The following is a 16328-nucleotide window of genomic DNA, read 5'->3' on the forward strand; positions in this document are numbered from 1 at the left end:
CTCCTGACCTCGTGATCCGCCCGCCTCGGCCTCCCAAAGTGCTGGGATTACAGGCTTGAGCCACAGCACCCGGCCTCTTGTGAATATCTTTAAAACACCTCCACAAGCAGCAAAGTACCCTGGCACATAGCGTTCAAAAAACACTGGACAGGATAGTGGTCGAACGGATCCAAACAATAAACTGGTAGCGTGGAGCGTTGGTTCTACTAGTCTAATCCTCTAATTTTGTGCCTTTCTGTGCGAAGTGAGAATGCTTAACCTCGGGGCTGTGCTCAGCCAACACACGATCCTAGCCAGGGTTGCGGCGGACCTCCTCCCGCGGACCAGGTACTGAGGGCCAATGCAGCACTCTCTCCCAGCCCGCCGGCAGCGGGAACGGAAAGCGCGGGGCTGGCTGGGCCTCGACGCGCACCGTAGCGACTGCCCGAGAAGGCGGGGCTCGGAATTCACCCCGCCCCACTCCCTGTCTAAGGCGTGAGGCTACGAGCGTTCGGTTGTGGGTGCTTCTCTTGGCTCCGACGGCCTGTAGTGATGGGGCAGGAGCCGCGGACGCTGCTGCCCTCCCCCAACTGGTACTGCGCCCGCTGCAGCGATGCCGTGCCCGGGGGCCTCTTTGGCTTCGCCGCGCGGACCTCTGTCTTCCTTGTCCGCGTGGGCCCGAGCGCAGGCGAGAGTCCTGGGACACCCCCGTTTCGAGGTAACTCACCACCCTTGGGCTCGAGACTTCCTGCCCTTTCTGCGCTCCCAAGAGGCGCCGAGTGGATGTCTTCAGCCACCCCGTTTTCTACAGCTAGGGAAACTGAGGCTCAGGCTGGGAGGAGAGGCAGCCCACAGTCACTAAGCTGAGTTGCTTCTGGTCTCCAGCATGAGCTACACCATGCTGTGGCCGAGCGGTCCCGCCTCTTGGAGCTTCCACGTGGGACCGCTTGCTTACTTAGCCTTGTATAGTCCCGGCCATTTATATGGCTCCCCCGTCCAGCCCGGTGCGCGCCAGCCCGCCGGGAGCCTTCCTGGGGTTGGGGTTTGACTACAGCTGCAGGCCCTAAGCAAGATCCTGCAACGTGTGGCATTCCTTACTCTAAGATGAATGGGTTAAACCAGATGCTTTCAGGCTCCAAACTAGGCTTTGATTGTGCCTTAGGATATGACGTACCAGGTAATTTATTCTGGCCACATCTAAATAAAAGTCACTTTCACATTATTTGAGCTACTTTCCAATTTGTGAACTAAGCAGAGCAAAGTATATCAACATTCATTTCACAGTTGAGAAGCTGAGGCTCAGAGGCTTGTTCGAAGTCACATGGCACAGCCAATATCAGCACTTGGGAATTCTGATTGTAAGTCCTTCGGTTTTCAGTTATACCATGGGTTAAGTAACGCCAAAGCATCTGCTCACTCATCATCCAACAACAGTATGATTCTGCCAGGAACCTTGGATAGCACTTGGATTAACCTAGCGTCTGTTTTTGCTTGAAGTCATAGGAGAGTTGGTGGGACACACCGAAAGGGTCTCCGGCTTCACATTTTCTCATCACCCTGGTCAGTACAACCTCTGTGCCACCAGCTCCGACGATGGAACTGTGAAAATATGGGATGTAGAGACAAAAACAGTTGTGACAGAACATGCACTCCATCAGGTACCATGGCTTACTGGTTTCTCAGAACGTTTTTATATATCTGTGCTAAGGGGTTCTTCTGTTGCAAGCTAGTTTTGCTAGCTCATCTGTGCAAAGTAACTTGTAATTGTGTTCGTTAATTAGATAAGAAACCATATTGTAAGATGTCTCAACTTTTTTTTGAAAGGAGATACATACAAACCGGAGGTTGGCAAACTGCTTTTGTAAATAGGTTTTATTAGAATACAACCACACTAATTCATTTAAGCATTGTCTATGACTGCTTTCATGCTACAAGAGTTGAGTAGTTGCAACAGACATGGTATGGCCCACAAGGTCTAAAACAGTTACCCTCTGGTTATTGATATAAATGGACTCCTGATATAGATTGTCAATGCGTGAATGAAACTCATTTCTAAGCTATGTAGTTACTTGATATACCTACCTTTTGAGAGAACAAAGGAAAAGAAAAGGCTTACCTAATCTTTGTAAGAACTTTGCATTAAGCTATTAAAAAAAATTTTCATGATTGTTTGATTCCCAGTAGTCTAAATCTTCCCACCATTTTGTTAATACCATGTTGTTAAACAAGTACTACTAATAAGTATTAACTACTTTTAATGTATATATGTAGCATTATGCTGGTTTGTGATACAAGTTAAAAATTAAGTAAAACTTGAGCATTGACAACAAATTTTTGTTTTGTTTTAAAGCATACAATATCAACATTACATTGGTCTCCTCGAGTAAAGGACTTAATAGTATCTGGGGATGAAAAAGGAGTAGTTTTTTGTTACTGGCTTAACAGAAATGACAGCCAGCACCTCTTTATAGAACCCAGGACAATTTTCTGTCTTACTTGTTCACCTCATCATGAAGATTTAGTAGCCATTGGGTAAGTACTGTGCCGTCTGTATTGACGATTTTTGTTTTTTTATGATCGTGTTTTGCATGTTCTTTATCTTCTTCTGTCCTTTTATTCCTCAAAGGAAACCATCTACAGATGTTAACCACTCCCCCTGAGCCCTTGGCATCATTTATTCCTCCAGGTCCTTACTGTTTCTGCCCCTCCCTCTTTTTTTGTTTCCTTGGTTTCCATGGTACTGTACTTTCTTGGTTCTTCATATCTAACTCCTCCAGTCACCTTTTTCCCTTTCTCTACTGCCCTTTGATATAACATGAACTCCCAGGTGTCAGATGACTTTGCTGGGTCTCTCTAGTTCTGAGCGCTCCCTCTAGATTGGGAAAGTGTTATGGCATTGGGATCTGTTTCCTCATTGATCACCAAGGTTGTTTCACATGATCCCCATTTCCTTCACCATTTCATGTACTTCTCATTGAAAGATGTCCATTTTCTCTAATTTGAAGACTTAAGCAATTTCCCTAGAATGTTGAAGGAGAAATTCTGACTGGAGTGAATTTGAAAGACTGGGGGCTAAGGTAATAGAGGTATACAAAGAGACAGCAACTCTTTCACAAAGTTTGTTGTAAAAATGTGCATAGACATGGAGCCAGAGGGGATAGATGGGGTCAAGGGAGTATTAAATGGGAAATACAGGGGACCTGTGTTTATGCTGATGGAAGTAAGGCTTGAAAAGAGGAAGAGCTAGTTGCAGGAGTAAACTGTGATAAATGCAGGGGTGATGCTGAAAAGTCAAAAGGGGATTGGATTCAGATGACAAGAAGAAAGAACAGCTGGGAATATAGAAATAGGTGCAGGTAGATTTGTAGATGTGTTTGGAAGAAGAAAGTGTTCCATTCTGGGATTTCTGATTTTCTCAGTGTGGCATAAGTCAGAGGGATAGAGTCAAGTTCAGCATGGGGTTGAAACTAGATATGCAAAGAGGTATGAAAATGGTCAAAGAGAATAGGAAAATGAAAGTACTAAGGAAAATTGTAGGCCCAGTGTTCACTGTTGAGTGGCAAACAAAGAATCGTGACTGTAAATTTAAAGTAAACCCAAACTGTTTGAGAAAGGAGATAGTTGGATTCAGCCAGGTTTGGGGCTTTGTGGAGTAAGTACTCTTGAGAGAGAAGGAGACAGGAAGTACGGGTAGTTTTAAAAGTTGATGATAAGGCGTAGCGGCTCACACCTGTAATCCCAGCACTTTGGGAGGCTGAGGCAGCAGATCACCTGAGGTCAGGAGTTCAACACCAGCCCGGCCAACATGGTGAAACCCCATCTCTACTACAAATAAAAAATTAGGCCAGGCACCGTGGTGCACCCCTGTAATCCTAGCACTTTGGGAGGCCAAGGCAGGCAAATCACCTGTGGTCGGGAGTTCGAGACCAGCCTGACCAACATGGAGAAACCCCGTCTCTACTAAAAATACAAAATTAAGTGTGGTGGTGCATGCCTGTAATCCCAGCTACTCGGGAGGCTGAAGCAGGAGAATCGCTTCAACGCGGGAGGCGGAGGTTGTGGTGAGCCAGGATTGATCCATTGCATTCCAGCTTGGGCAACAGGAGTGAAACTCCATCTCAAAAAAACAAACAAACAAAAATTAGCCAGACGTGTTGGTGCACACCTATAATCCCAAGTACTCAGGAGGGTGAGGCAGGAGAATCGCTTGAACCTGGGAGGTGGAGGTTGCAGTGAGCCGAGATTGCGCCGCTGCGCTCCAGTCTGGGCAACAGAGCGAGACTCTTATTTTAAAAAATAATAATAATAATAAAGTCAATGATAGTGATGGATCATGAAATCTGTGCTGCACTGGGTTGGCGGAAGTATGGAAAGACAGGTGTGGGTGAGTGATAGTGATAGTGAAAATGGAAGAGGACTGGATCGGCAGTCTCTTAAAGTGGGAGCAGCGTTGCAGTAGAGTTGCTAGAGAGGATTAACAGAAAGGTAGTAGGCAGGGGTCAGGGGAGGATCTTCAAAATAGTATTATTCCCAGAAAGCTTGATTCAGATTTCTAAATAGCTTGATCTATTGACAATTAGGTTGCATAACTTGGCAGTTTTCAAAGTCCAGCTCTTCAAAGGTTGACATACTCTAGTATGTCTTTCTTTCTAAAAAAGTTAAATAAAGCTGTGCTGGTGTTCTTCCCTGTCGAATGCTCTAAACGTGTAGGGAGTGTGAATAGGTACAACAACTTTGTAGAATGCAGTTTTGTACTTTCTAATAAAGATGCATGTGTCTTAACATCCTGGCAGTTCTATTACTGGGCATCAAACCTGAAATTGTCTTAGACATGTACCTGAACATTAATAGCATTTTTTTGTTGTTGTAAAAAATGGAAGCCCTTCAAAAGGAAAATGAATAAACTTTGATATATTCACACACTGCAGTACTAATACAATAGTGTAATGACTGGCCAGGAACTAGAGTTACGTGTATCAACATGGATGACTTACAAACAGAATGAGTGAAAAAAACAAGCTGCAGGAAAACAGATGATAGCATTTATATGCAGTTTTAAAATATGCAAAATCTATATCTTATTTAGGAATATATACAAAGAAAGGCTAGAAATGATATAACACAATTCACAAATAGAGTTGACCTCTGGGTAAAGGAAGAAAAGGAGAAGAGATCTGGCAAGGAGAGAGGTTTGATTGAGGTGGAATGTACAGAGGACTTCAGCTCTATTGGTAATTATTTTTCTTAGGCAGGGTGGTAGATTACTTTTTTTATGTATCTGAACTAATTCATTTTTAAAAAGCTATTAGAATTTCTCAGTTTCTTCTGAATTCATAAAATGACAGCCTTGGAATATACGGGTCTAGAGTGTAGAATTCTGCAACTTTTGTTAAGTTCACAGTTTAAAAAGTAGTATCACTTATAAAAAAGAGATTATTTTCCAGTGCACTAGGATAAAATTATCTCTAATTAGAGGAGTTGGCCGGGTGTGGTGGCTCATGCCTGTAATCCCATCACTTTGGGAGGCCAACACAGGTAGATTACTTGAGCCCAGGAGTTCGAGACCAGCCATGAGCAACATGGTGAAACCCCACCTCTGCAAAAAAAATTCAAAAATTAGCTGAGCATGGCATGCACCTGTAGTCCCAGCTACTCTGGGAGGCTGAGATGGGAGGATTGCTTGAGCCTGGGAAGTCAAGGCTGCAGTAAGTGGTGATTGTGCCACTGCACTCCAGCCTGGACAACAGAGAGGGGAAAAAAAAAAAAGAAGAGTTGCTGGACCCTTGCAAAACCTGTGAAAGTTCCCTTAGAACAAAATCATGGTCCACTGTGAGCTTTGTACCATGCAACGTACATAGAATTACCTACTGCCAAGAGTTTGATCCTAGAGAGAAGGGTTTTAACAAAACCAGGAGACATAAGGTGAGCACATTTAAAAAAAGGAAAAAACAAAATTATTTTTTGTCCTCTTACCTCCTCCGCCACCCCAAATGCACCTAACTTTAAGGAATACACCAATGGTAACTCTAAGCCAAAATGTTTGCTAGAGACTCTGTTCTGTCTTCATTTTTTTAGTAATATTTCTAACTCTTGTTTTTTAGCTACAAGGATGGCATAGTGGTGATAATTGACATCAGTAAGAAAGGAGAAGTTATTCATAGGCTTCGAGGCCATGATGATGAAATCCACTCCATAGCCTGGTGTCCCCTGCCTGGTGAAGATTGTTTATCTATAAACCAAGAGGAAACTTCAGGTAGAGATGGTTTAAGGGAAGGTGCAGTACTCTCGAGGCCTGAAGAACAGAGCGGGTACAATTATATCATTTTATCTCTTATCTATTTATTTATTTATTTTTGGAGACAGAGTTTTGCTCTTGTTGCCTAGGCTGGAGCGAGATCTGAGCTCACTGCAACCTCCGCCTCCCAGGTTCAAGCGATTCTCCTGCCTCAGCCTCCCAAGTAGCTGGAATTACAGGCATGAGCCACCATGCCCAGCTAATCTTGTATTTTTAGTAGAGACAGGTTTCTCCATGTTGGTCAGGCTGGTCTCGAACTCCCGACCTTAGGTGATCCACCTGCCTCAGCCTCCCAAAGTGCTGGGATTACAGGTATGAGCCACTGTGCCCGGCTGAATTATATCATTTTAATTATACATAAAACTTCAAATTTTATAGTTCAGACCTATGAAAGAGATAGCTAAGTTTTGGGAACTCTTGCAAACTAATTTTTTTATATTAGTGCGTGTTTAATGCAAATTAAAAGCAAAATTGCTACCTATCTCATAGAAGAAGCTGAAATTACCAATGGGAATGCTGTGGCACAAGCTCCAGTAACAAAAGGCTGCTACTTAGCCACTGGAAGCAAAGATCAAACCATTCGAATCTGGAGCTGTTCTAGAGGCCGAGGTAAGATTGATCTTTCCTTTGTGATGTAACCTATGTTGATCTGGTGGAAGTAGAGGGTTTTTTGTTCTGTCTTATTGTCCTGTGGGTGTGTCATCTATCTGAGAGCAGTTCTTCACTTTTTGGTCTAAAATTCTGCTTCCTCATTTGAGCCTGGGCTAGAACTCTCTATTCTCTCAACATCTGGCCTTAGAGATGAGTATTTCCCATGCATTCCAGAAGAAGACAAGGACCTCTTGCTTTATAGAAGGGTCACTATTTGGCATGGAGAGCAGAATATTTGTAATAAAAACAGGAGTATTAGAACATGATATGGCCTAGGCCAGGAGAATGGAAAAGATCTTAAGAGTTAGAGCTTCTAATGCACAAATGCAGAATAACATACACCCAGCCTAGAATTATGTGTAAAAGCTCATTTTATCCAAATTATAGAGCCCCTCAATCATTTAGCTTTCCCAGATTTCTCTTTGAACAGAACTTTTCTCGTTAAGTTTAAAAATTAGGAGAAACTCTAGGCATAATGAATATTTATAGTATAGTAGAGAATATAACCTTTATAGTAAAAAATCTTGCTTTTCTCTGTCTAGCGGGCTTCTCCATTTTATTTTTTTTCCGCAGTTTTTTAAGTTGTGGTGGAAAATATAACATTTGCCATTTTTATCACTTTTAAGTGTACATTTAAGTGGTATTAAGTATACCCTAAAGTTGTGCAACTGTCACAACCACCCATCTCCAGAGTTCTACTCTCCATTCCCCCCTCCCCCAGGCCCTGGCAACCATCATTCTGCTTTCTGCTCTATCATTTTGACTACTCTTGAGTATTTTCTTTGAGTGAAATTATACATATGATATGTCTTTTTGTGATTGGCTTATTTCACTTAGCATATATCCCTGAGGTTCGTTGATGTTGTACCGTATGTCAACATATCCTTCCTTTCTAAGGCTGAATAATATTCCATTGTATGTGTGTCCCACATTTTGCATACCCACTCATCCACTTGTTATAAATAAAATTTTGGTGCCGCAAAAGAAATAGCACTCGAATATAAAATTTTCTTTTTAATTCTCAGCAAGGCAATGTACTTCTATAGAAGGGTGTGCCCTTACAGATGGAGCAATGGTGAGCGCACACTTGGACAAGCGAGGGGAAGGGGTTCTTATCCCTGACACACGTGGCCCCTGCTGCTGTATCGTTCCCCTATTGGCTAGGGTTAGACCACACAGGCTAAACTAATTCTGATTGGCTAATTTAAAGAGAGTGCCGGGGTGAGTGCTTTGGCAGGAAAAATGGTTATGGCAGAGCAGGAATTCAGAATGAGTCAGGGTGGAGCAGGTAATCGAAAAAGGTTGCTTTATGAGGAAGTTAAGTTTAAAAATAGAAGGCAAATAATTGAACATACTGACATATTGATTCTTTGAAGAGAAATTTGGAACGCGTATCTAACACACTGATGGACATTTGGGTTGCTTCCATGTTTTACTATTCTAAATAATATGCTATGAACATGGATGTACTTTCCACTTTATTTTAAACCATGATAGTTTTATCATATTTGCCCAAATGCGTGTAAAGCAAGTAGCACAGCGCTTGGCATGTAGTCATCATCAATGGCAAGCTTCATCAATGGTAGATAACTAATAGTATATTTTTGAAAGAACTTTTTTAAGGTTTACGGGCTACTTTTGGGCATACTACAGCTAAACTCCAAGTGGGAACATAAGGCTGAAGATCCCTGCAGAAGGGTAACCTCTACACTTAGAGGTGTCTGGTATAATGGCCTTCAATTGTGGTTGTGCAGCAGAATCAGCTGGAGAGTTTTTAGAAAAGGTAGGTTCTTGTACCCCACCTCAGATCTACTGAGTCAGAATCTATAGGAGTTAGGCCCTGGCATATGTATTTTTTAAAGTTTCACCTGTGGTTCTGATGCACAATACGGTTTTAAAAACTGTGATTAGAAGTGCGTCGGGTGGAGGTACTCCCCAGCCACAGCATGTTGACTGCAAAACTTTTCTTCTTTGTTGGATTTCTTGCCGACTAGAAATAGTAATCCCAGTCTCTGTCCTTTTCACTTTGGAGTTATGTCACTGTGGTGCTTTTGGGTACACAACTCAGCTGTTTTACCAGCTGGGTTCTCAGTTTTACTTGGGCACTCCTTTTCCCAGACCAAAAAAATATTCTTTTCTTTTTTTTTTTTTTTTTGTCTCGCTCTGTCGCCCAGGCTGGAGTGCAGTGGCGCAATCTCCGCTCACTGCAAGCTCCGCCTCCCGGGTTCATGCCATTCTCCTGCCTCAGCCTCGTGAGTAGCTGGGACTACAGGTGCCCACCACCACGCCCGGCTAATTTTTTTGTATTTTTAGGAGAGACGGGGTTTCACCATGTTAGCCAGGATGGTCTCGATCTCCTGACTTCATGATCTGCCCGCCTCGGCCTCCCAAAGTGCTGGGATTACAGGCATGAACCACCGCGCCTGGCCAAAAAAAGAAAATATACTCAATGTGTTGAGGTTGTCGAGATAGCCTGTGGAAGCTTATTTGACCTAAATGTAGCTAGACTAGTATTAACCACTATTTATGGTGGTTAAAAATATAACCATTATAATGGTTATAATTGTAACCATTGGAAAATGAGATCTGAATTCTCAGTAACCAAACTAACAAGCTTTTGCAGCACAGACTGTGTATTGTGAACTGCCAGCAATGTCATGCATGTAATTTCACTGTCTTGAGTGCCCATTGGCCTTCCTTTTAATCTGCAGGGGTGATGATTTTGAAATTGCCCTTTCTGAAGAGAAGAGGAGGGGGTATAGACCCAACTGTTAAAGAGCGCCTTTGGTTGACACTCCATTGGCCCAGCAATCAGCCAACACAGCTGGTATCTAGCTGTTTTGGGTAAGTCTTCTTTGGTCATGCTTTCTTAGATATGTTTTGTTTTTCTATTTGGCCTCAAGGACTTTTAGGTTTCTCTTTGTAGATGGAAAAAATAATGGCCAAGGCTTGTATTATGATGGACCCCATTTGAAATGGAAAAATTATGAGACTGATGCCTGTGCTGTCTACTAACAGAGCTGTAAAAAGATCAAATAAGTATAGTCTGGCAGTTAGGAATATGGACTCTGAAGTCAGAACTAAATTTCAGAATCACTTTGTCACTTACTGCCTTGTATTCATGAGCAAGACCCTTTACTTTTCTGAGCTTTAGTCACTTCATGTGTAGAAAGAGGAGATGGTTATAATATTTTCCCTTAGGTTGGATGGCTGTGCCCATTCAGTAAACAGAGTTCATTGACTACCTACTTCTAGTAGCTGGAGATAAATCTGTTAAGGGTAGTCCAATATACTCACATGGTTCAAGAAGAATGAAATTATATAATAAACTGTCCTGTCTTCCCTGGCTACTTGGTTCCCCTTTCTGTGGCTAAATTTTTTTTTTTTTAAACAGGGTCTTGCTCTGTTACCCAAGCTTGAGTGCAGTGATGCAAACACAGCTCACTGCAGCCTCAACCTCCTGGGCTCAAGCAATTCTCCCACCTCAGCCTCCCAAGTAACTGGGACCATAGGTGTGCACCACCATGCCCAACTAATTTTTTAATTGTTTGTAGAGACAGTCTCACTTTGTTGCCTAGGCTCTTCTTGAGATCTGGGCTCCAAGCTATCCTCCTGCCTCGGCCTCCCAGAGTGCTGAGATTACAGATGTGAGCTACTGCACCCAGCCTTCCCAGAGATATTTTGTGCGTATCTTCAGAATATGCAATTTTTCTCTCCTTAAAAGACAAATCATTTTGCAGCTATGAGCCTAGACTCTGTGACTCAACAGTCACTTGTTTTCAGATTGTTTGTAAAAGAACTAATGCTTACGTTTTTCCTTCACAGAGGTGAACTGTTGCAATGGGATCTCACTCAATCTTGGAGACGGAAATACACCCTCTTCAGTGCCTCATCAGAAGGGCAAAATCATTCAAGAATTGTGTTTAATTTATGTTCTTTACAAACAGAGGATGACAAACAGCTATTACTTTCCACATCAATGGATAGAGATGTAAGAACTGCTTATTTTCACTCAGCATTGTAGAACAGCAGTTTACAACTTGGGTGGGGTTAGAGGGCTTTTTCAAAGCACCTATCAAGTCATAATACCCCACCCCTGACTCCAATTTCAGAGTTACTGCTACAGATCAGCACTGAATATATCAATAGCTCACATGTAGGGAGAATGTGAAGACCCACCAAAATGGTTTTTTGTTAAAGCAGACATGATAAAGAAGAGTAGTTTTGCCCAGGGAAGGATGTATTAGGTCAAGCTTGTCCAACCCATGGCTCAGGATGGTTTTAAGCTCATCAGCTGTTGTTAGTGGTTTTTTGTTTTGTTTTGTTTTGTTTTTTGAGACGGAGTCTCACTCTGTCTCCCAGGCTGGAGTACAGTGGCACGATCTCAGCTCACTGCAAGCTCCACCTCCTGGGTTCACGCCATTCTCCTGCCTCAGCCTCCCAAGTAGCTGGGATTACAGGCGTGCACCACCTGCGCCTTGCTTTTTTTTTTTTTTTTTTGAGACAGGATTTCACTGTGTTAGCCAGAATGGCTTCCATCTCCTGACCTCATGATCCACCTGCCTCAGCCTCCCAAAGTGCTGGGATTACAGGCATGAACCACCATGCCCAACTTAGTGTTAGTGTATTTTATGTGTGGCCCAAGACAATTCTGCTTCCACTGTGGCCCCAGGAAGCCAAAAGATTGGACACCCCTGTGTTAAGTCCTCATGCTATGGTTTATCCTGGTTTGTAGTTTATGTAGCAGAATAGAAATCTTTCAGAGACTATTGACTTTAGTTGAAAGCCTGTTACCTTACTGTTTTGCGATTAAACTAGGCTTATTTGGTAGACTTCGTTTTCTCCCAAGCCTGTCTGTTTTTAATCATCAAGTGATGATTAAAAACTTACCGCACCTTCTTCCCGGGGTATGATAAGGTGTTTTGCCTTTTGAGAGAGCAGTTCTTTGATTTTTCCACTGTGCTGAGGCCATCTTCTTCCTTAGAGTTTGCCAAATGAGGAGGTTACCAGTGCTATAATAGGACAGAAGGACCACCGAACTTGGAGACAGGAGGTGTGGGTTCTGGTTTATTAATTGTGTAACCCTGAATTCACTTGACATCTTTGGGAATAAATGTATTTTAAGATCCCTTTCAACAACATAATTTATTACTAATTTTTTTTTTCTTAGCAGTGCTTTCTTTGATTCCTACTGGAAGACATACGTTATCCTTACCCACTCTTTGAGCCTATCCCATTTCACATATCAGATTTTTTTTTTTTCTTGTTTCTCTGTTCTTTTTTATGTTTAGGCCCTTACCATTAATCTTTGCAGGTAAAATGCTGGGACATGGCCACCCTGGAGTGCTGCTGGACCCTGCCTTCCCTTGGTGGGTTTGCATACAGCCTGGCTTTCTCTTCTGTGGACGTAGGCTCTTTGGCCATAGGTGTTGGGGATGGCATGATCCGTGTATGGAATACACTCTCCATAAAGAACAACTATGATGTGAAACATTTTTGGCAAGGTGTCAAGTCCAAGGTTACAGCGGTAAGGATTCTTTTTTTGAGCTTGTTTTGAACTTTTTTTTTTTTTTCAAATAATTCTCTTTCATACCTGTTCATTTAAATGAGCTCTGTTGGTAATCAAAAGTTTTAAAGTATGTTCAGTGAAGTTTGAAACTAGGAAAACAGAAGGATCCTGTAACCAAACCCATTATCCTTCAGAGTTTGAATTTATTAAGACTTTGTTCATCTCAGCATTTTTTCTAATAGTAAGAAGTTAGAAATAGCCTGACTGTATATTCATAGAAAATACATTAAGTTATAAGATAACCACATGTTGGAATTGCATCAAATTATTGAAAATGATAATGTAGATTCTTTCTTCCTTAATATGGAAAGGTATATAAATGATTCATGAAAAATGTCAATTATAAAACATGGAAAGCAGGTTACAATACGGTATGTGTAATTTTTTTGGTTTTCTCTAAAGTGATACCTTTCTTTTGGCTACTGAATCTAAAGGTAATAAACTTCTATGGTTTAAAAAGAAAATCAAACAACACAAAAATGGAGAAAGGAAACATTTTTTTCCTACTTTACCCTCCACTCCAGTTATTCAAGTCCCCTACTTGAATAATCCAGAGAACTACTGTGGACAGTTTATGATCTGTCTTTTCAAATTTTGTAAGCTATTTAATATTACCCTCCACTCCATTATTCAAGTCCCCTACTTGAATAATCCAGAGAACTACTGTGGACAGTTTATGATCTGTCTTTTCAAATTTTGTAAGCTATTTAATATTAATAGAACTGTATTTTCTAAATTCTTCCAGAATCTTTTATTCCCACTCGACAGTGTATAATGCACATCATTTATGTATTTGAACTCATTTGGTTTTTTCAATTGTGTATAAGCTTATTCACAAAAATATCTGGAAAGAGAGATACAAGATCTACAGTCGGTTTTTTGGATGAAAGATGACAGATGACATTGACTTTGTTTTAATAACCTTTTCTCCTTTAAATAATGAAGAAATCAGAGCCAGAAAGTTTTCTCTTTGGATCCTTAAAGGGTAATGTAAGGATTCCTTTAACTGTATGCCCCATTTCTTATATTCTCACTTGGGAACTCTTTTTTTGTAGCTGTGCTGGCACCCAACCAAGGAAGGTTGCTTAGCTTTTGGAACTGATGATGGAAAAGTGGGATTGTATGACACCTACTCCAACAAGTAAGAAATGGGTGATTCTTCTTCCATTGTGGCCCAGGGGAGCCAAAACATTGGACACCCCTGCTCAAGAATAGTCCCTCAGTTTCCTTTTCATAGCATTGCCTTTTCAATTTGAAGACTACAAATCAGTTGTTTGGTAAACTATTCCACCTTTTGGACTTGTCAGTTATCTCCTTGTGGTAGCTTCTAACTCGTTTCCCTGTTCCCTATATTTCGTATGAACTAGAAGTTATGTGTAGAGCTACATTGTGCACTACAGCAGTCACTAACCACAGGTGACTACAGAGCACTTGAAAGGTGCCAAGTCCAAACTGAGATGTGCTATAAGTGTAAAATACACCGGAGTTCCGAATCTTAATATGTGAAAAAAGTTAAAAGTCTCATTAATAATTATTTTATTTTTTATTACATTTTAAATAATATTTTGAGTCTGCTGAGTTAAATACATTAGTAAAATTTCACTTTTTTTTTTTTTGCTTTTTTTAAATATGGCTACTAGAAAACTTTAGGTTACATATACCGTTCATATTTGTGGCTTACATTGTTTATTTTTGTACCCTGCTGCTCTAGAGGCTTGATTAGAATCCAAATCTGTGTTGTTCATTTTGGTAGCTGTTTCACATGTCCGTGTGAAGAGATCACCAAACAGGCTTTGTGTGAGCAACGTGGCTGTTTATTTCACCTGGTTGTAGGTGGGCTGAGTCCAAAAAGAAGTCAGCAAAGGTGTTGGGATTATCATGAGTAGTTATAGGTTTTGGGATAGGCGGTGGAGTTAAGAGCAATGTTTTGGGGGCAGGGGGTGGATCTCACAAAGTACATTCTCGAGGGTGGGCAGAATTACAAAGAAACTTCTTAAGGGTGGGGGAGATTATAAAGAACATTGGGCCGGGCGCGGTGGCTCACGCCTGTAATCCCAGCACTTGTAATCCCAGCCACTGCCTGGCCAGAGCTGTCCTTTTTATATGCAGTTCTCCAGGTACTCATGTAGAACCTACATGCAGTTGACTATTTTCCTTTTTTAACTCTCAAATAAAACACTATTTTAAGGCCTGGCACATTGGTTCACGCCTGTAATCCCAGCACTTTGGGAGGCCGAGGCAGGCGGATCACGAGGTCAGGAGATCGAGACCATCCTGGCGAACACTGTGAAACCCCATTTCTACTAAAAATACAAAAAATTAGCCGGGCATGGTGGCAGGTGCCTGTAGTCCCAGCTACTCCAGAGACTGAGGCAGGAGAATGGCATGAACCCGGGAGGCGGAGCTTGCAGTGAGCAGAGATCGTGCCACTGCACTCCAGCCTGGGAGACAGAGCGAGACTCCATCTCAAAAAAGGAAAAGAAATACACTACAGTATAAATTAACCTGTTTATAAATTATAAACTTCTTTTAGAAATTTTGATTTATTCTCTAGCATGATTACTATAAATTAGTCAGATTAATGGAAGTAAGTCAGCTGGTAATTATTCATAGGCTCTGTAATTCTAAAATCATACAAAGAATGTATGATAATTTATGATAAAGAACAGTGCTGCCTGGTTTTTTCCTACAAAGTTAAGCATTCTCTACTGACACATCACATACTATTACCACAACAACCTTTGAAAATACTCTTAGGAGTATGCCTTCTTTAAAAGACAATCACAAACTGAAAATCTCTGTACCTTGAAATCTTGTCTCAGTTTAAGAAATGTTAATGGCACAGAGTAAGTCTAAAATGACTTGTCATCTTTTATATGACTGTAAAGTGAATACATTTGGGTATTGATAATATATGTTCTGGCTAGATGGGTAGGAGTAACATTTTTTGCGGGGGTAAGATATGTTTGTGACTTAATCGTTTTGGTAGTAAATATCATTATTTGATATTTAAATATAATTTAAATGTAAATATTATAATTAACTACTTTACAATCAACTATTTGGAGCAAGATATCGTTGAATTATTTTTCTCCAATTATTAGTAGTTACGTTTATAATGGGGACCTTTTAGAAAAGATGGTCTGTTTTCACTATGCCTTTTGTTTAAATCTCCATTTGTTCTCTCTCCCCGCTCCTCTGAAGGCCTCCACAGATTTCTAGCACATATCATAAGAAGACTGTATATACTTTAGCCTGGGGGCCACCAGTACCCCCCATGTCACTTGGTAAGTGTCTGAGCAATTCCGTAACGAGTATGAGAGTGTTCTTCCTTCAGTTTAATCTTAAAATATTAAAGATAGAAAGAGTCATAAATGGTCTAGTGCACTGACTGCTTATGTGGGCTGCTTATGTCCCCAGGGGTTCATGAAGACAGTAGTGGCAGATGATAAATCACAATTCCTGGGAGAAACCATTTACCCATAATAAGCTTCCCCAAACTCACTAAAGCATTGTTTCTTCTATTTGATCTGAACTTTTTCATTGTATGTGTAGGTATCATGCTGGATCCTGATACCCAGTCTAATATTCTTCACTAAAACTTACTGTCACTTTTTAATTTTATCAGAATTAGAATGATACTTCAGTATATTAATGGAATAATATCTGTTTTCACCCACAGGAAAAGCAAACTTAGAGTTTCTGAAATGATCTCTTGCCTTTAATTCAGCATTCTGCTCCTTTCCCTCTTCTAGCCCCTAACCCTTGTCTTTCTATTTCTTATTCCTAAAGTAATGAGTCTTTTCTATTAGCTTTTAAATGAATGTATTCATC

The 16328-nt window shown here is 41.1% G+C and overlaps 1 protein-coding gene across 1 annotated transcript in view; it reads left to right on the forward strand.

The window, feature by feature from the left end:
- Nucleotides 1–441: 441 nt before the first annotated feature.
- GEMIN5 (gem nuclear organelle associated protein 5) overlaps nt 442–16328 on the forward strand; it is a 52768-nt gene continuing 36881 nt past the window's right edge. Inside the window, exons 1-10 of the mRNA XM_017875694.1 lie at nt 442–697; nt 1477–1637; nt 2330–2511; nt 6081–6232; nt 6764–6883; nt 9637–9769; nt 10751–10916; nt 12240–12452; nt 13550–13635; nt 15699–15781. Of these exons, the coding sequence (XP_017731183.1) occupies nt 532–697; nt 1477–1637; nt 2330–2511; nt 6081–6232; nt 6764–6883; nt 9637–9769; nt 10751–10916; nt 12240–12452; nt 13550–13635; nt 15699–15781 (1462 nt within the window). The 5' untranslated portion in view covers nt 442–531. The remainder of the gene's footprint in view (nt 698–1476; nt 1638–2329; nt 2512–6080; nt 6233–6763; nt 6884–9636; nt 9770–10750; nt 10917–12239; nt 12453–13549; nt 13636–15698; nt 15782–16328) is intronic.

Source organism: Rhinopithecus bieti, unplaced genomic scaffold (genome assembly GCF_001698545.2).
Source record: "Rhinopithecus bieti isolate Rb0 unplaced genomic scaffold, ASM169854v2 scaffold_7673, whole genome shotgun sequence".
NCBI lineage: Eukaryota > Metazoa > Chordata > Mammalia > Primates > Cercopithecidae > Rhinopithecus > Rhinopithecus bieti.